We start from the raw sequence: 24,841 nt of genomic DNA, 5'->3' as shown, positions 1-24,841 counted from the left end.
AGACCCATCGAGCCAATCCTTGTTTAGAGATTGCTTTTCCTCTCGTCGACGGCCCATATGCGATGAACAGTTGACGAGTGGACTTGAGTTCCTGTGTACGATGTAGGTAAAATTTCAGAGCCCTCTTAACGTCCAGGGTATGAAGAGCTTTTTCTGCTGCCGATGATGGTGTGGCGAAGAAAGTAGGGAGAACAATGGACGAGTGTTTGTGATACACTGTCGGAACTTTTGGGATGAACGTAGGATTAGTTGCCAGGACCACTTTGTCCTTAAAGAATCTTAGGTATGGCGGGTCTACGACCAGCGCTTGCAGTTCCGAGATTCTCCTAGCTGATGTGATAGCAATCAAGAATGCCAACTTCCACGAAATTAATTTTATGTCGGACGTGGCCATAGGCTCAAAAGGCAGTTTCATTAAGCCTGCCAACACTGTGCTGAGACTCCAAGTTGGGGGGAAACGTTTTACCGGGGGAAAAACTCGAAATAAACCCCTCATGAAGTGTTTCACAAGTCTGTCGCTAAATAGAGGAGACGACTTACTCTTCCTTGTGAACCTCAAGATGGCTGCCAGATGCACCTTTATCGATGTGAAGGATAATCCCCTCTCCGCCAAGAGGAGCAGGTAAGGTAGAACTTGTTCCGGCGTCACCAACAACGGTTGTAGGCCTTGTTGTCCTCTACACCATTCACAGAACCTCCGCCACTTATAGGAGTAAGATTTGTTTGTAGAAGGGGCTCGAGCCGCCTGCAGAATTTTTTGACAATCCTCCGAAACGTCTAAAGCACCGAACTCCGAAAAGTCAGGAGCCAGGCTGTAAGGTTGAGACGGTCCGGGTCGTGATACCACACCGTGGCCTTTGTCCCGGGATAGTAGGTTCGGGACTCTCGGAAACGCTATGGGATGTTCCAGCGACAGGTGAAGCAGGTCGGAGAACCACGGTTGCCTTGGCCAGTATGGTGTCACTAGAATTACCCGGCAATTGTATCTGCGTATCCACTGTATTGTCCTCCGTATGAGGGGGAACGGGGGAAAAGCATAAAGGAACATGTCCGTCCATGGGAAGGAGAATGCCTCCCCCATGGAACCCTCTTGAGGCCATCTGCTTGCGAATTGCTCGCATTTCTTGTTGTCTTTGGTCGCGAAGGCATCCAGAGGGGGGTGACCCCATTTCTCGAACACTTTCATCAGGTGAACTGTGTCCATTTCCCACTCGTGTATCTGGGCCATGCTTCTGCTGAGGGAGTCTGCCTGGGAGTTCCTCACTCCTGGGAGGTGATGAGCCACGATGGAAATTTCGTGCTTTAATGCCCAATGCCATGTTTTCTGGGCTTCTATGGAAAGAGTTCTTGATCGCGTCCCTCCTTGTTTCCTCAGATAAAACATGGCCGTTGTATTGTCGGTCAGTACTCGTGAACCCTTGATGTGTGGTAGGAATGCCTTCAAGGCCCATCGTACTGCTCTGAGCTCTAACACGTTTATGTGTAGGAGTGACTCCGTTGGAGACCAGCGACCTTGCGTTTGGAGAGCACCCATGTGAGCTCCCCATCCGGTTAGGGACGCATCCGTGACTATGGTTCGCTGAAACTCCGGCTCCTGTAGGGGTACACAGTTGTTCAGATTGTGGAAACTGCCACCACTGAAGGGTCCGAAGCAGCTTGTCGTCGATGGTTATCTTGTCTGACCACAATCCTTGAGCCTGCGTCCATCGGTCCGCGAGGAATTCCTGGACTGGCCTCATGAATAGGCGGCAGTTTTCCACCAGATGGATGCAGGATGCCATGGCCCCTAGGACCGAAACGTATTTTCTCACTGAGAGCCTGGTGTTTCGCCGTAGTCGGCACGCTTGCTGATTGAGTCTTGAGGTTCTGTCGAGAGACGGCTTCACTAGCCCTAACTGGGTCTCGAACTGTGCCCCCAGGAATACCAGCGTTCTCGATGGCCGCAGAGAGGATTTTTCGAAGTTTATGGCGAATCCCAGCTGTTGTAGAAGCTGCATGGTGGCTTGTAAACTTGTTTTGGTCGACGCTGGGGAGGATCCCCTTACCAGCCAGTCGTCGAGGTATGGGTATACATGGTGGCCTTGCTTCCTTAGCCAGGCCGCTACTGGAGCCAGGCATTTCGTGAACGTTCTGGGGGAGGTCTTGAGCCCAAAGGGAAGAACCGTGAACTGGTAGTGAGTCTGCCCTATTACAAATCTCAGGAATTTCCTGTGTTTGACACATTGGAATATGGAAATACGCGTCCTGTAAATCCAGGGATGCTAGAAAATCCCCCTCTTGAACGGCGCGGATCACTTCCTGCAGAGTGAGCATCTTGAATTTTAGGCTCTTTAAAGACTTGAGATCGCGTAAGTCTAAAATGGGACGCCATTTGCCGTTCGGCTTTTTTACGACGAAATATCTTGAGTAGACTCCTTGACCTCTCTGTGATGTTGGAACTAATTCTATCACGCCCTTTGCTAACATGAGTGTTACCTCTTGTTGCAGTATCTTCAGGTGGGAATGAGCGGTGAACGCAGGTGGAATGTGCAGAGGGCTGTGTTTGAATTGTAGAGAGTGTCCGTTTCTTATAGTATCCAGCACCCATTGATCGGTCGTTATTCGTTCCCATTCGTCGACATATGCTGACACTCTTCCCCCCAGAACGGTGTGTTGTACGTCACTGCTGATCTTTATTTTGCTCGTCTCTCGACATCGACGGATATGATGGTCTTTTCCTGGAAGTCTGGAAGTTCCGGCGCCGGTTTGCCGTTTGGGAAGCACGTCTGTATCCCTGGGAGGGGTAAACCGATCTGCCAAAGGATCTGTCTCCAGACGCAGAGAATCTTGAATTACCTGAAGCCCCTCTAAAGGGACGAAAAGACTTGTAGCTTCGGCCACTCTAGAGGGCACCCAATGAACGTGCCGTGTCCGAGTCCTCTTTCATTCCCTTTAGGGCTTCGTCCACCTTCTCACCGAAAAGAAGGTCTCCCTCAAAGGGCATATCTAAAACTTTGTATTGTACTACTGGCCTGAAGTAGGTGCACTTAAGCCATGACTGTCGTCGTAATACGACCCCATTATTGACTTGCTTGAAGCCTGACTCAGCGAGGTCCACCGCGATGTTTATTGCGTGATTTGAGGCTTCCTCACCCTCTCGGACAAGTAACATCGCTGCCTTCCTATGCTCTTCCGGAAGATGATCAAGCAACGGAGCTAGCCTGTGCCACATCTCCCTATCGTATCTGGCTACAATCGCCAGAGAGTTTGCGGCCTTTACTGTGGTCGCTCCCACAGATAGCACTTTTTTGCCAAAGGCATCCTGGCGTCTCGCTTCGTTTTCAGGCGGAGCCGTGCACTTGTGCTGGGCCTTCGCCTTCCTCGCCGCTGCCGCCGACACCATCGAATCTGGCGTTGGTTGGGAGGATAAACACTTGGGGGTTGACTCTGGAGCCTTAAACTTTTTCTCGAGGCGTCCTTTCACTGCCGGCTCTGAAAAAGGGTGCTGCATTGTCTGCAACCCCTCCTTCCACACGTGGTCTAGTATTGGTATTGAGAACACAGACCTCCTTCTCTTACCCATGTGGTCGAACAAAAAACAGTCCTTTTTCTGTTCTTCCTGGGACAAACCAAATTCTTTGCATGCCTTCTCCATCATAGAATGGAATGACACAATGTCGTCCGGAGGGGACGGGTGAGCTGGGCTTCTAGGGGTTTCCAGCTCCACCTCTGACTCCCAGGTTGGATCCCTGGGGGGGATGATGAGATATCCGACATGGCTCCCCTGTCAGACTCCGAATCTGGCAGCTCACCTTCCTCTTGTGCCAGTGCTGAGATTGGCGTGCGTAGGTGCGTCGGTGGACGGGACGGTCCCGGCTCGTCGACGGGTGACTGTGGCAGGTTTGCCTGAGGTAGTCTCTGCTCCAACGACTGTAGCAAAGACTGAAGCGTGGACAGAATTTCCAATGACAAAACAGATTGAGGATTGAGAAGAGGGGCAGATACCGGTATAACGGATCCCCTCGTCGACGACTTGTCAGCCACCCGTAGCCCTAGGGCTGCTGGGCCAGCTATTCTCTCGTTCTCGTCCACCGAGGACAGCGACACAGCCTGTTCTTGCAGTAAAGTATCCGGGGGGGATCGGATCAAATACTTCAGGCCTCCGGACCTCCTGTAGAACCCCCGTCGATGAGGCCATAGTCGCCGCCGTTGTCGGTGGGACGGTGGATGCTACCTGTGTAAGTGGCATGGTGGAGGCCGATGACTGGACCGCCGTCGACGACGGTGACTTAGCAGATGGTTTAGGCGGTCCCGCCTTTTCCACACTTGGCTTGCTTTTACTCGACTCTCGACTCGTGGTCGATCTATGATGATCGCCCGAGGAGGATTTCCTTTCCTTTTCATGCTTTTTTGATGAAGATGATTTCTTTGACGAGGAGTCTCTAGTTGAGTGACTCCCAGATGACTCTTTTTCCGTCGGTCGAGATTTCTTCGCCGGTGGTTCCGACGAGGTAGCGCGGCGTGATGTTTTCGCCGATTGTGTGGAGCCTACCTCCGAAGGGGGGTATGCCCCCGCTCCATCATTCAGCCATGCCACCAGTCGTCGACTCCGGTCTTTGAGGGTCTTTAGAGAAAACCCTTTGCATATGTCACAGTTATCCGCCGAATGATGAGGGTGGAGGCAATAATTACAATCCATATGTCCGTCCCCCTCGTAAACTTTTTTCAAGCCACACGTCGCGCATGGACGGAGCAGCGCTTTTCCTGACATGGAGGACATTTTCACTCAAACTCCAGGAATACAACCTTGTACAAAATAGTAAGACAACGCGAGGAGATCCCACTACTTTGGAGACGGTTGAAATCTGAAGGGGAGCCGCGGGGGCGGGCCTCTTATACTGGGACTGCCTACGGAGCATGCGTAGGCGGGTCCTAAAAGGACGTAGATAGGACACAAAAGTGTCGGAAGTTTTCCTATAGGAAAAGGCTATTTATGTGTACCGAGGGGTCCCAGTCTGACGACGGGGAATATTCTAAGCATGCTATTTCCATGAAAGATCCAATGCTGGAGAAATGGACTGGCCTTTAGGGCAGTAGGTCCATGGCCGAACCAAAAACACAAAATGCTTGTGTGGGCCAGTTTTCTGAGTCAAAGTGGGGCACTTTCTTGGCCAAAGTGGGCCAGTTTGAGTGACTTCACTATGCGGCTAATAGTTTTGACCACTGTTGCTGAATAAATATTCTTTTAAATGTACAATTTGCATCACATTTTATTACAAAAACTCCCCCTTGGGTACTATTCAAACAGTGTTCCAAAAGGAATGAATTCCCATTTGCAACTGTGGGCTACTTTTATGTTGGTGCCCGAGACAATTTTATGCCCCAGTCCGACCCTGCTGTAGACTGTGTGAACACTGGGCCTATCGGTGCTTTCTGCTAATAAATAAGCTGCTTCCCCCACTGTCCTCTGTGTAGATTTGCACATTGGCACTAGAGTTGTTGCTTTGCTTGATCCTTCACCTACCTGCCTTCTGCATATAGCACTGTACTCAAGCAGGCAGGACAGATTTTACATTCAATTTGAAGTATCCAGAACAATGGGGGTGAAATATTTCTTGGGTCTATTCTCAATTTGTGACACCACCCATGAAAGCATTCCTCCCTCTGAACTCACATCACAGGGATCCTAATGCACTCAGACCTGGGGAAAACTAATGATGGGGCTGTGGTGAGGTGGTGGTCAAGGCCATATTTGTGCCAATATGTATTTTAACTTTTCAAAAAAAAAGTTGCCACCATCTGTAAGAAGGTAAATGAACATGTATTGTAAGAATCAAGAAAGAAATCAACAGCGCCCACTGAACAATGTACATTTAGGATTACATGGTCAGTGGCGACTCCGACATCAGACCTTCATAATACACCAGGCAGTTGGTAAACAAGCTATAGTGATTAGACCACTATGCAACCTTTTGGGGAGTCTGTGTTGGCTATGACATTTTGACAAAAGAAACACAATGACATGGGCTTTCAGACTGCACATCAGTGACTTTTTTCCCCTTTAATGGGATAAAGAGTTATCAAAACAAACTGTCACAGCAAGGATCATGATGCCCATGCCATGTGGTTCCAAGAAAATGCAAGTTGAGGCCGTTTTTCAAAGTGATGATCTGTGACTGAGCAGCAAGCTCAACGCTAAAAATGTGTACTATAACACTTCCACTAGTCACTCTTTCATTCAAGGCGATCGACGAGTGAGCGCCATGAAAGACCAATTCTGCAGCCGCCTTAGATTCCTGGAGGATCAGCGAAATATATTCAGACAGACAAGTTTCAAAATGCAGCCTTGCTACAGCTGGAAAATCCTGCCTGCATATTCGTAAGTTAAATAAAAAGCATTGACTTAAAATGGTAAATTAAAGAATTTCAAATGCAAAAAGACAAAAGTTTTTTTTTGTTGGTACAAGTAGTTTGTTGGAGCAGTTTTTAATGCCATTCCGTAAACCACACGTGCCTGACACAAAATCAATATGTTAGCAAAAGGAATAATAAATACAGTGCCAAGAAGGAAAAGGATTTACTTTGGGTTGGCGGCTTTGGGGTTTATATATTTATAATGTATGTTTTCTAAACATATGACAATGGGGGATTTCCCTGGTTCTATCATTGAATTTACATATAATAAGTCACACTGCGAAATTCGGTCATCTCTGCGGGTATTCCCTGGTGCCATACCAAAGGGTAACATGTCTGTGATTACGGAACACCTTTTAGACCGCAAGTAAACTAAAGGCTGTAACGTGAAGAGAGTGCATATGTGTGTGTATGCGCACAAGCGCATACTACCATCAGCCTCCATTGATCTGTGGCATGCAGATTATCAAGATGGGAACATGTTCATCTTCACCAGTAGCCAGCGGGTAGCTAAAAGCCTAAATGACCACTTAAGAAAAGCTATTAAGTTTGCTTTGACAGTCGCAGCAGGGCTCCCCCTCCTCCTCCTCCTCCTCCTCCTCCTCCTCCTCCTCCTCCTCCTCCTCCTCCTCCTCCTCCTCCTCCTCCTCCTCCTCCTCCTCCTCCTCCTCCTCCTCCTCCTCCTCCTCCTCCTCCTCCTCCTCCTCCTCCTCCTCCTCCTCCTCCTCCTCCTCCTCCTCCTCCTCCTCCTCCTCCTCCTCCTCCTCCTCCTCCTCCTCTCCACACGTGTTTGTGTTTGGTGGAAGCAAGGGGTGACATTTCAGTCGAAGGTATGTTGAAAAGCCCAATTCTGGACCTGGGTGCCTGGTTTTGTTTGTGATGATAAATCTCACAATTTATGACCTTTTAAGAAAATATTTGTTAAGATTAGTTAACTCTGCCTGCTATACCGCGATAACCATGATATACCGTCATTTGGTAAGAAGGTTATCGTACCGCCATAAAACTAATACCGTGACACCCCTAGGTGAAAGCCTTGGGACGAGAGGAATCCAGGGTGAGCAGTGCTTTCATTGAAAAGGGTAACTTGAAAAGCTAACTTTGATACACAAGTGTCAATTTAATTAGCAAACCTTCAGACTTGCGACACTGCTTATTTTATGCCTTGCTGAGTCACTGGATGAAATGTTTGATTTGCAACTTAATAGGAAAAACAAAGAGTTGGAAAATCTAAAGACAAAATTTGCAAACAGTACACTGCCTCTTGCCAGATGTACAGTATAGGTCATGGCCCTCATGACAAGACTGCACCCCAACACCCACTCGACAGTCTTCATCTAAACAACCTGGTGCTTCTTTAGCAGTCCTTTATCTATTGGGGTCCCTATATGCTGGTGCTGCTCCTCTAGGTTTGGGATCTTCGCTGCACACTATCCGTCTTCTGTACAAGCAGACATCAATGGCTGCTGCTCCAGCACATCTGCCTGCAAGCACAGAACTAATTCTGCTCGATGCAGTTTTTACTTGCATCTCTTTCAGCCGTTCACCCCCCATCCCCCACCCCGCTAGACTCAACTTTGTGTCTTTATTGCGTTAGTCCAGCATTTGGAAGCAACTGCAGCATCACTGTATGGGGATGTCAGTGCTCCTCTGCAAATACCCATCCAGAAAGGTCGAGGGTTAACTTGGTGGCTGCCACTCTTCTGTTTAGGATCGTACATTGCCTGGGGCTCGGTATTCTGACAGACTTCACCCGGGACTAACATGTCGCCTGGCTCCAATGGGAAACAGTACAACCTATCACAACGCAGCTTTATGCTGACGGAAATCGCTTTTTAAGTGTGTTTGCGGAGGTACCAGAGACAGGGGGTTCTTGTCACTCTAAAAGGGACTGTGGGCGTCACCAAAAACTTCAGTTAAACTTTAAAACATTGTTATGATCCGGTGTTGTCATTTATCTGTGCTTCCCCATGTTTAAAAATGGATTCACTTCAATATTGCTTTAGATAGATTACAAATATAGATAGCTATGTTTACAAATGTACTGTGTGGACCTTTCCGTAATTGGATTTGGGAGGGTTTATTGTGTAGCTCTGAACCATCTTTCTAAATAGCTTGCCTTAACTGCTCAGCCATACTACCACTTGGGGTGTCAGGGTAACTCAAAGCAAACACCCTGTAAAGGCAATCAATGGATGTATCTGGACCTTAAAAGCCACAATTCCTCCCAAAAGTAACATTACACGTTGAGGCAGATCTAGATGCCTAAAACCAATACTGCTGCAGACAACATGGATGGCACATTATCTATGGAAGTCTCTGAAATAGCTTTTAAAGGCTTGGGATACTGATTAGCTGCTACAGCGAATAACAATCTATACATTAATGGGTGGAAGGGAATTACACAAATCTGACAGGCCAGTAGATTGAAAACCTGCCATTCTTCCATCTGCCCTCATGAAGTAACCACTGCATGGTATGCCAAATATGTTGAAGGCAATGTGCTAGCCCAATTTCTACCCACTAGCTTATTGAGGGAAACTCAAAATAGCTAGAAAACTAAACATGCTTACCGTATTTATGTAAGGTCTTCCTAGGACTGGTCAAGATTGAAGGATCATTTGTAGTTCCCTTTGTCCCACAGCCGTTGCACAACGGGACAGGAATTGGAGCCGACTGAGCACTTGGAGGATTATTCGTCCAGAGTTTACCAGAATCTATTAAGTTATTTCTGGTAGGCTGTTAAAACAGAACATTGTCAAAAACATTACAACATTTCAGCATGAAACCATAACCATCAAATTGCATAGCTGTAAAATGGTATGTTTTCAAAATTCCTTAATTCACATGGGATACGGGGGAATACAAAAATAATAAATCATTTTGATACCACAGAAAATGCTCAAAATAATTCTTAGTCAGGCTAGGCAACCTCTGTTGTCAACGTAGTACACAAAAAGTAAAAATTCATAAGATTTGCTGCATATCAAAAAGTCCATCACATTTAGTTGTTTTGATACGGACCAGTTAGGTGGGCAGGATTAAGCTCTGCCCCGGTGAGCCATCTTTAGATTCATACTATGGTTGTGCAGTCCTTAGATGTGTACAGCAACCAAACCTTATATAGGGGGAGGTTGGGCTACATGTGAACTATGCATGTTACCAATATTGGAAAACTAAAGTTATATGTAATTGTGCATGCATGTATATTTTACACACATACTAGACCCCTAATTGGCAATGTCCGGAGGCATTCCCTATGGGGTAAGGGTGGCATAGGTGTGTCCAGGGAGTTGCCTGGGGTGGCATGTGCTACCGCTGGAATCTGTTGTCCACCCCATTATTCCAAACTATGACCTTTGTGTGTGTGCGCGCTCCTTCATGCCACCCTGGCGTACGTCAGTGCCTACTTGGGCCACCCCAATCAAAAGAATCTGGCCACGCCACTGAAGGATGGGGCATCATGAGTGGCACTCCACACTCAATCTGAAAAATGCCAAGCCACAGGTATTGATGTATCCATGCGGCCACTACTTCTGCTGCAAGTCCCGTTGCAAGCTGTACAGGGGACATGAGTAGGTCCAGCTAACTTGCGGCTTCCATTTACAGTGCAGACGTGGTTACAGGGGAGTGTCAGCAGGACAGACCAGATACACTTGTATGACCACTACAATGGCCTCCAGAACAGAGCAGGTGAAGTGAAGCAGTGAACAAAAGCCCTTCCGACTTCCACAGGCTCAACTGGTGGCGATGGTAAACCGTGTCCAGGCAGGCTACTCTTCAGGATGGCAAGCAGCAGCTGAAGAGGTCCATGGGCTGCAGCCTGAAGATGCACCATGGCCCACTTTGGAACCATGTTCAATGCATCAGAGGATTGTCAGCCCCCAGAATAAGCCAAGGACAGTCCCCGAAATAGAACTACAGGAGACTGGTTGTCCCCACTTTTCCAGTGGAGGAAGGCACGGGTGAAGGACTTCTCTAGAGAGCTCAGCAAGTAAACTGCAGTGCATGCAGGGTGAAAGAAAATTCAATTCAGCTCCCACTCTGAGAACAAGCCCTACCGGCTCTGTGCGTCCGCCATTGTGTTTTCCTTACCGGAAAGATGAATTGCTGACCAGGAGCTCTTGTTCCGCAACTCCCAGAAAAATAACTTCATCACACCTCTGCACAGGTGGAGTGGCCCTACAATACCTCTCTTGTTGATGTAGTGCATGACCAGTGTGTAGTCCGTTATGATCTTGACAGTCTTCACCTATATGGAGGGAAGAAAGGCCATAAGCGCCAGCTCTAACAGTGCATGTGATGTTTTGTCCCCACCAGAGGACTACAGCCCAGTTGCCGTCGGCTTGTTCAGGTGAGCAACTCAGCCTTTCAAAGATGCATCTGTTACTACCGTCGCTTCTGGCCACAGTAGCCTAAACGGTTTTACCGCCATCAAATTCTTCCTGAGAGTTCACCACAGGAGATACTGACCGAGACTGCTCGGAACTGGATTCAAGTCCTATTGGCAGAGAACTGAGGCCATTGAGTTCTGACGGACCATCAGAGCGATCTAATTCTCAATCGGGCCTCTAATACCAGGAAGATGCAGGATGCCATGAAGCCAAGCAACCTTAAGAAGTCTAGGGCTGGCAGGCATCGGGGAGTTCTGGAATCTGGTTATCTTCTGCAAGATGTGTATAGCCCTGCCCTTGGAAGAAAAAGCCTTGCCAGAGGGGGAATGCAGGACCACTCTGATGGTTTGAAGCACTTAATAAGCGGTCAGTTGAGACTGCTTTACATTGAGGGAGAAGCCCAGCTTGTGGAGGCGGTGGCAGGTACGATTGAGACGATCCAGGGTTTGCGTCAGAGACCATGCTCTGATTAACCAACTGTCCAGGTAAGGAAAGATAGGGATGCTGCCCCTTTCCTGAGACTGACTGCCACTACTGCCAACATCTGGGTGAAGACCCTAAGGGCAGAGTTAAGTCGGAAATGCAGAACTAGAAACTGGTAATGTGTTGCCTATGGCGAACCTCCAGTACTTCAGATTATTTGGCACATGAAAGTAAGCATCCAGTAGGTCGAGTGACGCCAACCAATCCTTCATTCCTATGGCCTGGAGGATCTGCAAAAGTGTTACCATCTGAAACTTGTAAATCCTGATGAACTTGTGTCCAAGCACCTCAGACCCAATATGGCTTGCAGCGCTCAATCCTTTTTTAGGACCAAAAAAAGTAGTGCCCACCTGTTCTCCTTTAGTGGTACCAACTCTAGGACATCCTTCTCCAGAAGAGAGGCAACCGGTTCTGGAACAGGTGGTGGTTTGGACATAGGGAGGCAATCTGGTGAACGCAGTAACCTTGAAAAAACAGCTTCCATGCCCTTGTGTCTGAGGCAGTAGAGCACCATTCTGGAAAATGGAGACAGACGCCCCCTACTGGCACAGAGTAGCAGAAGTCAGGGGTTTTCAGCAGAGGCCGCTCTGAAAAGGAACAGATGCATAAATAGTCTTCGTTTTACCTCCTCTACCATTTGATGGTCAATAGAAACTTCTCTGGCCTTGGCGGGCAGTGGTTTGCTTTTCTTTTGCCCATAGATGTAATACCAAAAGTGTTGCGCATCCATTGTGAGGAAGGTTGAGCAGCCTGCCTTACCACAACCCCTAGGGACTTTGCCAGAGCCTCGGAAGACTGCAATTTCTCATGGCTGTCATCTGCCTTTGGTGCAAATATATGTGACCCATCAAAAGGTGCTTCAAGCAACTTAGCCTGTACATCCTGTGCAAAGACTAATTTCCTTCATGACGGAACTTGCCGCTATGGATCTTCTGACAGCCAGCAGTGTCAAATCTTGACCAAGGCTTGGCGCATGGCTTTCTTAACATCTTCCATAATATTGAAGAACCCATTACACATTTCCCCTTCAGAGATGTCCTCCTCTGCAATAACAGACCAGGTGGTGTGCTTTTACTTGACAATTGCAAAAGAAGCGTTTACTGCTTTAAGTGCCATGCTGGCAGAGGCAAAGTCTTTTTTGGCCTAGTCATCTTCCCTCTGGTCATCTGTCAAGAGGTAGAGAGGGGTAGGTGCTTGCCTTGTTGCCAACAGTAGCTGTCTGCACCATCAGACTATCATGTGGCCCAGAGAAGGGTGCTAGAAATTATATATAATACATTACTCACCGTAATCGTATTTCTGATGCTTGTATCTGCTTAGATTTACATGCTGTGCATAGGCCGACATCTAGTGGAAGCTGCGGAGTATTACAGTTTGTTTTTCAAAACTCGAAAATAGGCGTCGACACAGGGCGTGCCAGTAATACTATCCCTAGTGTGACGTCCACTGTACCCAAGATCCCTCACGAGTCTAGGATCCTCACATTGTATTTTTTCTGACATGAGGTAGCATGAGGAGTAGCAAGAGTACAGATAATCCAAGCAGATAGATAGAAAGGTAAGACTACAAGCAACCATGCGCCTTCTCTCAGAGGGGAGGAAGGGTGGGTCGCATGTGAATCTAAGCAGATACAAGCATCAGAAATACGATTACGGTGAGTAATGTATCCCTTCTGAGGATTGTGGAATCTGCTTAGATCACATGCTGTGCATAGATTAGCGAGCAGTACCTGAAGCAGGTGGGATGTGAGAAGGGTCATGAGCAAATAAGTGTCTTAGAACCGCTTGTCCCACGTGTGTATCTGCCTTGGAATGGGTGTCAATGCAGTAGTGCCGAGTGAAAGTGTGAATAGAGCTCCAAGTAGCTGCTTTGCAAATGGTGTCAAGGGGTACATTTGCAATGAAAGCCAGAGTGGCCCCAGTGCCTCTAGTAGAGTGGGCTCTTGGCGTGAAAGGCAGAGTTCTTTCAGAGAGTGAGTAACACAGCTGGATACAGTTAATAATCCACTTCGAGATGGCACCTTTAGAGACGCGATCCCCCTCTCTGCTTGTAGCTACGGAGACAAACAGTTGATCTGTTTTTCTTAGCGGTCTGGTTTTATTTATATAGTAGAGGACCGCCCTACGCACATCTAGGGTGTGTAGTTTCACCTCAGCCGAGCTTTGAGGGTCCTGGAAGAAAGCCGGAAGCTCGATGGACTGGTTTACGTGGAATTTAGATATAAACTTAGGTGAGAACCTAGGGTGTGTGCGTAAAACCAGTTTGTCTTTATGGACAGTAAAGAAGGGATCCTGCACTGACAGAGCCTGAATTTCACTGACTCTTCTTATAGAAGTAATAGCTACTAAGAAGGCCGTTTTATAAGTCAGGTGTTTTGAGACTGCTTTTATGCATGGGCTCGAAAGGGGGTCCCATGAGCTTAGATAGCACCACATTAAGGTCCCACCCTGGTGGTGGGTTTGAAATAGGAGGGTGAAGTCTCTTTAGTCCTTCCATGAAGGCTTTAACTACTGGTACTTTCCACCACGACACCTTGTTATGGGAAGTAGTGTATGCCGACAGGGCTGCCAGGTGTACTTTCAGTGAGTTAAAAAACAATCCTGCGTCTAGCATGTGGAGCATGTATGTAACAATAGTGGAAGGAGTGCAATCAACTGGGTTGATTTTTCTACTCAGGCACCAGATAACGAATCTCTTCCACTTGTCAAAGTAACAGTGCCTTGTGTTTGGTTTCCTAGATTCCTTTAGGATGTCCATACACCTCTGTGGTAAATTGAGATGTCCAAACTCTATGACCTCAGGAGCCATGCTGCCAGGTTCATAGAGTTCGGTTGCTGATGCACTGTTTGACCTTGGTGCTGGGACAGTAGGTTGTACCAGGCTGGAAGTTTGATGGGCTCGCACACCGCCATCCTGCGTAGGTGTGGGAACCACGGTTGTCTTGCCCACATGGGAGCAACTAGGACGAGCGTCATCGACTCTGTTCATCTTGTTCACCACCTTCCTGATGAGGAGTTGGTGGAAAAGCGTACGCAAACATCCCTGACCAGTTCATCCTCAGGGAGTTCCCCTGGGAGTCTGGTTGGGGGAACCTGGATGCAAATCCTGGGCATTGTCTGTTATCGCTTGTGGCGAATAAGTCTATAGTGGGGAAACCCCACTGAGAGAAGATATCTTCTACGACCTCTCTGTGAAGAACCCATTCGTGTTCCTCTGGGAGGGAGTCTCTGCTCAGAGCATCCGCTAGGGAATTGAGCTCCCCTGGAACATGTTGTGATGACAGGAAGATGTTCCGTCTGAGTGCCCATATCCAGATTTTTTGGGCAAGCTTGGACAGATTTGGCGAACGAGTCCCTCCTTGCTTGTTCAGGTAGAACATGGCTGTTGTGCTCTCCGTCCGGATTTGCACTGACAGGTTTAGTAGGTGGGGCTCGAACGCTTGAAGCGCTCTGAATACTGCCAGAAGCTCTAGCAGGTTGATGTGGTTCTTGGCCACTGAGGGAGACCAGAGACCCCGAGCTGTGTGGTGGAGATGGTGAGCTCCCCACCCCGTCAGACATGCATCGGTAGTGACTACTGCCTGTACTTCGAGATCGTAAAAGGGTTTTCCCTGTGCAAGATTCTCTCTTGTCCACCAGTGAAGGCTTTGTACTAGTGTTGGCGAAACGACCACTAGATCGTCCCACCGACCACTTGCCCGAGACCACTGTTTCGCCAACCATGGGACGCATGCGCAGGCGCGCGTGGGGGACCAGGTAAATACATGACGCCATCATGCCCAGTAAACGCGTTGCTTTGCGTACCGTTATTTGGTGACCAGACTGATATTGCGGAATTTGCAGTAGTATATTCCGAATTCTTTCCTCTGAAGGAAATGTCAACACCCTCTTGAGTATCTAGGATTGCTCCTAGGAACTGTTTGGAGGTGCTTAGCACCTGGCTTGACTTTTTCTCGTTGATTGAGAAGCCTAATTCGTGGAGGAGGTCGATAGTCCTTTGAATGTTTGTCCTGCAAATTACTGGGGTTTCCCCCGTTATGAGCCAGTCGTCCAGATAAGGGTACACCGGGATTGCCTCCCTGCGTAGGTGTGCAGCCGCCACCGCCAGTACCTTGGTGAATACCCTTGGTGCCGAAGCTATCCCGAAGGGCAGTACCTTGAATTGGTAGTGCCGACTGTCCACCTTGAAGCGCAAGTACCTTCTGTGCGCTGGGAACATGGAAATATGAAAATAGGCATCTTTCATATCCAAGGTTGCCATGTAATCCCCTTTTTTAGGAGGGGGATTACCTCTTGTAGCATAGTCATACGAAACTTTTTGGGGCTTGACATACTTGTTGGCAGGCCGTAAGTCCAATACTGGGCGCATTGTCAAATCTTTTTTTTGGCACAAGGAAGTAAGTTGAATAAACACCCTTGTTTACCTGGTGTCCCGGGACGAGTTCTATCGCGTCCTTTTCTAGCAGAATGCCGATCTCCTTGAGGAGAAACTTCTGATTTTCTAAAGAGTGTACTCTTTGTCGTGGAGGATGGTTCCGGGGACGCTGCAGTAGTTCTATACAGTACCCTGTGGATACGGTTGACAGCACCCATCTGTCTGATGTGATCCCTTCCCAAGCCTGGGTGAAGTTGGAAATGCGTCCCCCTACTGGGGTTGCGTGAGAAGGGACCCTGAACTGAGCGTCACTGCTTTGGTGGAGGCGTGCCGCCTCCTTTGCTGGGGCTGCCTCTGCCTTTACCATGACCTCTCCTATTACCCCTGCCGTAACCCTGGGTAGACTGTTGGCTGTTCCAATGTGTACCCTGCCCCTGGGAATAGTTAGACCCTCTCAGGGAATTTTGGCCGCGTGGGCGACGAAAATTACTATTCCCTCTCTGGTTAGGGGGTTTATTGGTTAACTGGCCAAGGGACTTGAGTGTCTCGTATTCGTCCTTGGCATTCTTCAGTGCGCCCTCGACCGCCTTACCAAACAGATCGGCTTCCACCGGTTTGTCCAACAATGATGCCTGGGTTTCTGCCTTAAAACAAGACTGCCGTAACGACGCATGTCTCTTGATAACAGTGCCTTCTGCTATCAATCTGCCTGCGTTGTCTGCGGCGTCAAAGGTTGCTTTCAAAATGCAACCAGACACGGCTCTACCCTCTGTGGAAATCCAAGCTAACTGGCCCTTTAAAGGTTCCGGAGCAGAGGCTAGGAGTGCCGCGACTTCTTCCCATTGATGGCACAGTTGTAGCTGGCCAACAGGGTGGTGGAGTTTGCAATCCTTGCCTGATAGGCGGACGTTGAGGCTACTTTCCTGCCGAAACCATATAGTTTTTTGCTCTCCTTGTCTGGAGGAGCTTCGGACGATGACAATGGTGTTCCAGCCCTCTTACGAGTGTAACTAGGGAGTCTGGCTTCAGATGTCCTCTTATATAGAGAGGGTCAGACTGGGCTGCCCTGAAAAGTTTTTCAACCCTGGGATTGACTGCTCTGGTGAGGTTCGGGTTCACCAGGGACGGGTCTATTCTTCGCTGAATGGACTTAAGGATAGGGATGGTCTGGGCAACAGGCCTCCTTTCTCCCACTAACTCCTCGGCGAAGTTCCTCTCCTCCTGGACACCGTGAGTGTCAATATGGAAATGTTCTGCTGCACGTGCGAGAACCTCATTTAGGAGGGGTTGGTTATCGGGGGGGATAGGATCGTTAGAGCCTGAGGGTGTCGCCCCTTGTGGATCATACGAAAGGAAATGGTCTGGATTCTTATCGTAAAAATCAGCCAAAGAAGACATCCTTGACATGACCCCATCTATGTCTTCACTCGACCATTTTTTGGAACTGGGAATGACTCTCAGCAAGTCTCAGAGATTTATCTTGAGTAGATTTGCTGGTTTTAGACATATCAGCAGACCTGGTCTTGTCTGTTTAGGGGGAGTGGCGTGTTTCACAGGTGTGGAAGAGTGCAAAGGCTGCTTCTTCTGCTGTTTTTCCCCCCTTTTGTGGCTCCGGAGGTTTTGGACACCTGGCGTCGAGGATCGGGGGTAGAGTCCCTGTCCTTCGAGTGTGGGGCCATGCTGATCTTGTCTGCGGGCTCTGACTCCTGGAGCGCGGCCTGGGGATGGAAGTCGTCTTCGTCCTCTGACGATCGAACTTCAGTTAGCCTAGGGAGCGAGGCACTCTTGGCAAGAGTGGATGATTGCCTGGAGTCATGCGGCGATCTCGACCGAGAACGCCCAGAGGACACCGAATCGGACCGTTCTGTTTGTGCCTCTTTCCGAGAACTCAACGTCGTCGAGTCTCGGTTGGACTTCGTGTGTTTAGTGTGTGTGGTGTGTGAAGCACTTGTGTCACCGGGGGTCTTCCCCATAGCCGCCCTGCCGGAGGACCTTCCGAGGTCGGGGACCTGCGCTCTGCTGTCTTTCGACGCCGTAATGCCCTCGCTGTCCGTAAGTACGGCGTCGCTGCCGTCGCTGAAGGCGCCCTCCGCTGCCATGGCCGCCTACCTGGCGTGGTGGGCCCAACGCTTCGTCGAACGGTCCTTAAGTGTCTTCGGTTTAAACCTACTACACGCTCTGCAGTTCGCTTCGGGGTGGTCCCTCGGCAAGCAGAGATCGCACATGGCGTGCCTGTCGACCCAAGGGTATTTGCGATTGCACTTGGGGCAGAATTGAAAAGGGGTACCCTCCATACGCACCTTGAGGCAGCGGGCTGTTAAGTGTAGGAAATGTATGAGGTGCACCTATATACCAAGAGTGTAGAGTATGTCCAACCCCCCACTCTCCCTACTTGCAGGGCCGAGGCCAGAGGCCTTCCAAGGCCCGAGCCGAGGCCAGAGGCCTTCCGAGGCCCAAATCTGTTGTGCAGCAGCCGGCGTCGAGTGTCGAAGTTCGACGTTGGGATGGGGAAGGATGTAAATAAATCAATATTTTAGCAAAAGTATGGCTAAGGCCAGGGGACTCCGCAAAATGCTTCCGACCATTATGGCGGAAAAAAACAATCTGAGGATCCTAGACGCGTGAGGGATCTTGGGTACAGTGGACGTCACACTAGGGATAGTATTACTGGCACGCCCTGTGTCGACGCCCATTTTCGAGTTTCAAAAAACAAACTGTAATACTCCGCAGCTTCCACTAGATGTCAGCCTATGCACAGCATGTGATCTAAGCAGATTCCACAAGCCTCAGAAATATATATATAAAAAAAAAGAAATATATAAAAAAAATAAAAAAATCGCATTGTGCAAAGGGAGGATATGTTCCACATTTGTGCTCTTGTCCAAAATGTGTCAGGTCACATTCTTCTACCTCCCTTGGTGGAGGTCCCCAGCACAAGGCATCAGCAACCTTGGTCATCATTTTCCTATATGCCCCACTAGAATGGGCTTGAAGAGCTCCATGAGGAAAATTTATCACAGTGGCGGTTTCTAGGCCACTTGCGTCATGCAGCATGGTAGCCAGATCAGCCAATCTGCTTTCCTTAGTCAAACTCCTGAGGCACTCGAGGTGGACCCATAGGTTCAAACCCAAAGGGAATTGGATCATCCTCCTCATCTAAGATGCCTTGAAAAGAAGCCGTAAAATCCTTTGTAGACTTTAAAACCTGAAATCAATGGATCTTTCACTACAGACAGTCCTCCGATTTAGACGCTGATGGGACCAACTGTTAGGGGAGTAATGCTAAAGTCCACTTGAGTGAAGACTTCATAAAAGTATCCCTTGGCATACAGGTCCAACATTTAGTAAAAGTCTTTACTTCTCAAGGAACCTTGGTAGAGTGGAAGAGCATCCAGGCTTATCATAGGAGGAAGATGTGATCTGTTAAGTACACTGAATCCATTTAGTAGAGTAGTCCAAAGAACCACTTACACAAATGTTATATTAAAATATATAATGTATTATATTTACACAAGGGAGTCAGAAATATACTTAGTTCAATTAACCAACACACTTCGAAATACATAAATACTTTTCAAAGGCCACTGCTTCAATGGTAGTTGCTTGCGGAACAATTGTTACAGGGTTTGACACTAATGACAGCTCTACCGTATTATCGGTACTACTGTGCACTCCCATTAAGAAAGATATACAGTAATTGTATTTAGTTAGCAAAACCACATAAGCTAGTCTTTTAGGAAGGAAAAAGGTTGGTTAGTCAAACAGTAGCAGAGCTTTATGTTCTAGAGACATTTTCATGGCAAACGCACGCTTTTAAAGTCCAATCCCCAACTATACGGAAAGGTCAGTTTGGAGTGGATTCAAAGTCTTAAAGAAGCAGCAGAACAGCAAAAGTTCCTCAGGATACTTTTAGTATCTAGGAAAAGATACTTGTAGGATTAACAAAACGATGGAGACCTTGCAAAAGGACTCACTAAAAAGGGACACAAGCCGACTGCTTGGGTCAGAGGTAGAGTGGGCACCCTGGACGACTCTTCACACACTCGAACACTCTGGAGCACCTTCAGTTCAAAGGTAACTAATACCTTTCACCCCACATTACCTTGGGTTCGAAGAAAAGCTTGTAGCTTGATTCTCCTCTGTGCAGCAGCGACAGACTAGTCTCCCGATTCCTCATTCTTGTGACAAAAGGAAGGCCTCTGAAGAGAGAGAGAGAGAGAGAGAGATAGATAGATAGATAGATAGATAGATAGATAGATAGATAGATAGATAGATAGATAGATAGATAGATAGATAGATAGATAGAGAGAGATAGAGATAGAGAGATAGAGAGATAGAGAGATAGAGAGATAGAGAGATAGAGAGATAGAGAGATAGAGAGATAGAGAGATAGAGAGATAGAGAGATAGAGAGATAGAGAGATAGAGAGATAGAGAGATAGAGAGATAGAGAGATAGAGAGATAGAGAGATAGAGAGATAGAGAGATAGAGAGATAGAGAGATAGAGAGATAGAGAGATAGAGAGATAGAGAGATAGAGAGATAGAGAGATAGAGAGATAGAGAGATAGAGAGATAGAGAGATAGAGAGATAGAGAGATAGAGAGATAGAGAGATAGAGAGATAGAGAGATAGAGAGATAGAGAGATAGAGAGATAGAGAGATAGAGAGATAGAGAGATAGAGAGATAGAGAGATAGAGAGATAGAGAGATAGAGAGATAGAGAGATAGAGAGATAGAGAGATAGAGAGATAGAGAGATAGAGAGATAGAGAGATAGAGAGATAGAGAGATAGAGAGATAGAGAGATAGAGAGATAGAGAGATAGAGAGATAGAGAGATAGAGAGATAGAGAGATAGAGAGATAGAGAGATAGAGAGATAGAGAGATAGAGAGATAGAGAGATAGAGAGATAGAGAGATAGAGAGATAGAGAGATAGAGAGATAGAGAGATAGAGAGATAGAGAGATAGAGAGATAGAGAGATAGAGAGATAGAGAGATAGAGAGATAGAGAGATAGAGAGATAGAGAGATAGAGAGATAGAGAGATAGAGAGATAGAGAGATAGAGAGATAGAGAGATAGAGAGATAGAGAGATAGAGAGATAGAGAGATAGAGAGATAGAGAGATAGAGAGATAGAGAGATAGAGAGATAGAGAGATAGAGAGATAGAGAGATAGAGAGATAGAGAGATAGAGAGATAGAGAGATAGAGAGATAGAGAGATAGAGAGATAGAGAGATAGAGAGATAGAGAGATAGAGAGATAGAGAGATAGAGAGATAGAGAGATAGAGAGATAGAGAGATAGAGAGATAGAGAGATAGAGAGATAGAGAGATAGAGAGATAGAGAGATAGAGAGATAGAGAGATAGAGAGATAGAGAGATAGAGAGATAGAGAGATAGAGAGATAGAGAGATAGAGAGATAGAGAGATAGAGAGATAGAGAGATAGAGAGATAGAGAGATAGAGAGATAGAGAGATAGAGAGATAGAGAGATAGAGAGATAGAGAGATAGAGAGATAGAGAGATAGAGAGATAGAGAGATAGAGAGATAGAGAGATAGAGAGATAGAGAGATAGAGAGATAGAGAGATAGAGAGATAGAGAGATAGAGAGATAGAGAGATAGAGAGATAGAGAGATAGAGAGATAGAGAGATAGAGAGATAGAGAGATAGAGAGATAGAGAGATAGAGAGATAGAGAGATAGAGAGATAGAGAGATAGAGAGATAGAGAGATAGAGAGATAGAGAGATAGAGAGATAGAGAGATAGAGAGATAGAGAGATAGAGAGATAGAGAGATAGAGAGATAGAGAGATAGAGAGATAGAGAGATAGAGAGATAGAGAGATAGAGAGATAGAGAGATAGAGAGATAGAGAGATAGAGAGATAGAGAGATAGAGAGATAGAGAGATAGAGAGATAGAGAGATAGAGAGATAGAGAGATAGAGAGATAGAGAGATAGAGAGATAGAGAGATAGAGAGATAGAGAGATAGAGAGATAGAGAGATAGAGAGATAGAGAGATAGAGAGATAGAGAGATAGAGAGATAGAGAGATAGAGAGATAGAGAGATAGAGAGATAGAGAGATAGAGAGATAGAGAGATAGAGAGATAGAGAGATAGAGAGATAGAGAGATAGAGAGATAGAGAGATAGAGAGATAGAGAGATAGAGAGATAGAGAGATAGAGAGATAGAGAGATAGAGAGATAGAGAGATAGAGAGATAGAGAGATAGAGAGATAGAGAGATAGAGAGATAGAGAGATAGAGAGATAGAGAGATAGAGAGATAGAGAGATAGAGAGATAGAGAGATAGAGAGATAGAGAGATAGAGAGATAGAGAGATAGAGAGATAGAGAGATAGAGAGATAGAGAGATAGAGAGATAGAGAGATAGAGAGATAGAGAGATAGAGAGATAGAGAGATAGAGAGATAGAGAGATAGAGAGATAGAGAGATAGAGAGATAGAGAGATAGAGAGATAGAGAGATAGAGAGATAGAGAGATAGAGAGATAGAGAGATAGAGAGATAGAGAGATAGAGAGATAGAGAGATAGAGAGATAGAGAGATAGAGAGATAGAGAGATAGAGAGATAGAGAGATAGAGAGATAGAGAGATAGAGAGATAGAGAGATAGAGAGATAGAGAGATAGAGAGATAGAGAGATAGAGAGATAGAGAGATAGAGAGATAGAGAGATAGAGAGATAGAGAGATAGAGAGATAGAGAGATAGAGAGATAGAGAGATAGAGAGATAGAGAGATAGAGAGATAGAGAGATAGAGAGATAGAGAGATAGAGAGATAGAGAGATAGAGAGATAGAGAGATAGAGAGATAGAGAGATAGAGAGATAGAGAGATAGAGAGATAGAGAGATAGAGAGATAGAGAGATAGAGAGATAGAGAGATAGAGAGATAGAGAGATAGAGAGATAGAGAGATAGAGAGATAGAGAGATAGAGAGATAGAGAGATAGAGAGATAGAGAGATAGAGAGATAGAGAGATAGAGAGATAGAGAGATAGAGAGATAGAGAGATAGAGAGATAGAGAGATAGAGAGATAGAGAGATAGAGAGATAGAGAGATAGAGAGATAGAGAGATAGAGAGATAGAGAGATAGAGAGATAGAGAGATAGAGAGATAGAGAGATAGAGAGATAGAGAGATAGAGAGATAGAGAGATAGAGAGATAGAGAGATAGAGAGATAGAGAGATAGAGAGATAGAGAGATAGAGAGATAGAGAGATAGAGAGATAGAGAGATAGAGAGATAGAGAGATAGAGAGATAGAGAGATAGAGAGATAGAGAGATAGAGAGATAGAGAGATAGAGAGATAGAGAGATAGAGAGATAGAGAGATAGAGAGATAGAGAGATAGAGAGATAGAGAGATAGAGAGATAGAGAGATAGAGAGATAGAGAGATAGAGAGATAGAGAGATAGAGAGATAGAGAGATAGAGAGATAGAGAGATAGAGAGATAGAGAGATAGAGAGATAGAGAGATAGAGAGATAGAGAGATAGAGAGATAGAGAGATAGAGAGATAGAGAGATAGAGAGATAGAGAGATAGAGAGATAGAGAGATAGAGAGATAGAGAGATAGAGAGATAGAGAGATAGAGAGATAGAGAGATAGAGAGATAGAGAGATAGAGAGATAGAGAGATAGAGAGATAGAGAGATAGAGAGATAGAGAGATAGAGAGATAGAGAGATAGAGAGATAGAGAGATAGAGAGATAGAGAGATAGAGAGATAGAGAGATAGAGAGATAGAGAGATAGAGAGATAGAGAGATAGAGAGATAGAGAGATAGAGAGATAGAGAGATAGAGAGATAGAGAGATAGAGAGATAGAGAGATAGAGAGATAGAGAGATAGAGAGATAGAGAGATAGAGAGATAGAGAGATAGAGAGATAGAGAGATAGAGAGATAGAGAGATAGAGAGATAGAGAGATAGAGAGATAGAGAGATAGAGAGATAGAGAGATAGAGAGATAGAGAGATAGAGAGATAGAGAGATAGAGAGATAGAGAGATAGAGAGATAGAGAGATAGAGAGATAGAGAGATAGAGAGATAGAGAGATAGAGAGATAGAGAGATAGAGAGATAGAGAGATAGAGAGATAGAGAGATAGAGAGATAGAGAGATAGAGAGATAGAGAGATAGAGAGATAGAGAGATAGAGAGATAGAGAGATAGAGAGATAGAGAGATAGAGAGATAGAGAGATAGAGAGATAGAGAGATAGAGAGATAGAGAGATAGAGAGATAGAGAGATAGAGAGATAGAGAGATAGAGAGATAGAGAGATAGAGAGATAGAGAGATAGAGAGATAGAGAGATAGAGAGATAGAGAGATAGAGAGATAGAGAGATAGAGAGATAGAGAGATAGAGAGATAGAGAGATAGAGAGATAGAGAGATAGAGAGATAGAGAGATAGAGAGATAGAGAGATAGAGAGATAGAGAGATAGAGAGATAGAGAGATAGAGAGATAGAGAGATAGAGAGATAGAGAGATAGAGAGATAGAGAGATAGAGAGATAGAGAGATAGAGAGATAGAGAGATAGAGAGATAGAGAGATAGAGAGATAGAGAGATAGAGAGATAGAGAGATAGAGAGATAGAGAGATAGAGAGATAGAGAGATAGAGAGATAGAGAGATAGAGAGATAGAGAGATAGAGAGATAGAGAGATAGAGAGATAGAGAGATAGAGAGATAGAGAGATAGAGAGATAGAGAGATAGAGAGATAGAGAGATAGAGAGATAGAGAGATAGAGAGATAGAGAGATAGAGAGATAGAGAGATAGAGAGATAGAGAGATAGAGAGATAGAGAGATAGAGAGATAGAGAGATAGAGAGATAGAGAGATAGAGAGATAGAGAGATAGAGAGATAGAGAGATAGAGAGATAGAGAGATAGAGAGATAGAGAGATAGAGAGATAGAGAGATAGAGAGATAGAGAGATAGAGAGATAGAGAGATAGAGAGATAGAGAGATAGAGAGATAGAGAGATAGAGAGATAGAGAGATAGAGAGATAGAGAGATAGAGAGATAGAGAGATAGAGAGATAGAGAGATAGAGAGATAGAGAGATAGAGAGATAGAGAGATAGAGAGATAGAGAGATAGAGAGATAGAGAGATAGAGAGATAGAGAGATAGAGAGATAGAGAGATAGAGAGATAGAGAGATAGAGAGATAGAGAGATAGAGAG

The 24,841-nt window shown here is 46.1% G+C and overlaps 1 protein-coding gene across 4 annotated transcripts in view; it reads right to left on the bottom strand.

Moving 5' to 3' along the window:
- Positions 1-24,841, bottom strand: part of MARF1 (meiosis regulator and mRNA stability factor 1) — a 1,350,049-nt gene that overhangs the window by 1,152,982 nt on the left and 172,226 nt on the right. For all 4 annotated transcript variants that reach the window (XM_069647123.1, XM_069647122.1, XM_069647120.1 and 1 more), the window contains exon 4: positions 8,967-9,132. In XM_069647123.1, the coding sequence (XP_069503224.1) occupies positions 8,967-9,132 (166 nt within the window). The remainder of the gene's footprint in view (positions 1-8,966; positions 9,133-24,841) is intronic.

Source organism: Ambystoma mexicanum, chromosome 2q (genome assembly GCF_040938575.1).
Source record: "Ambystoma mexicanum isolate Mex_15411 chromosome 2q, UKY_AmexF1_1, whole genome shotgun sequence".
Lineage (NCBI taxonomy): Eukaryota > Metazoa > Chordata > Amphibia > Caudata > Ambystomatidae > Ambystoma > Ambystoma mexicanum.
This window is presented reverse-complemented; position numbering and strand designations above follow the sequence as displayed.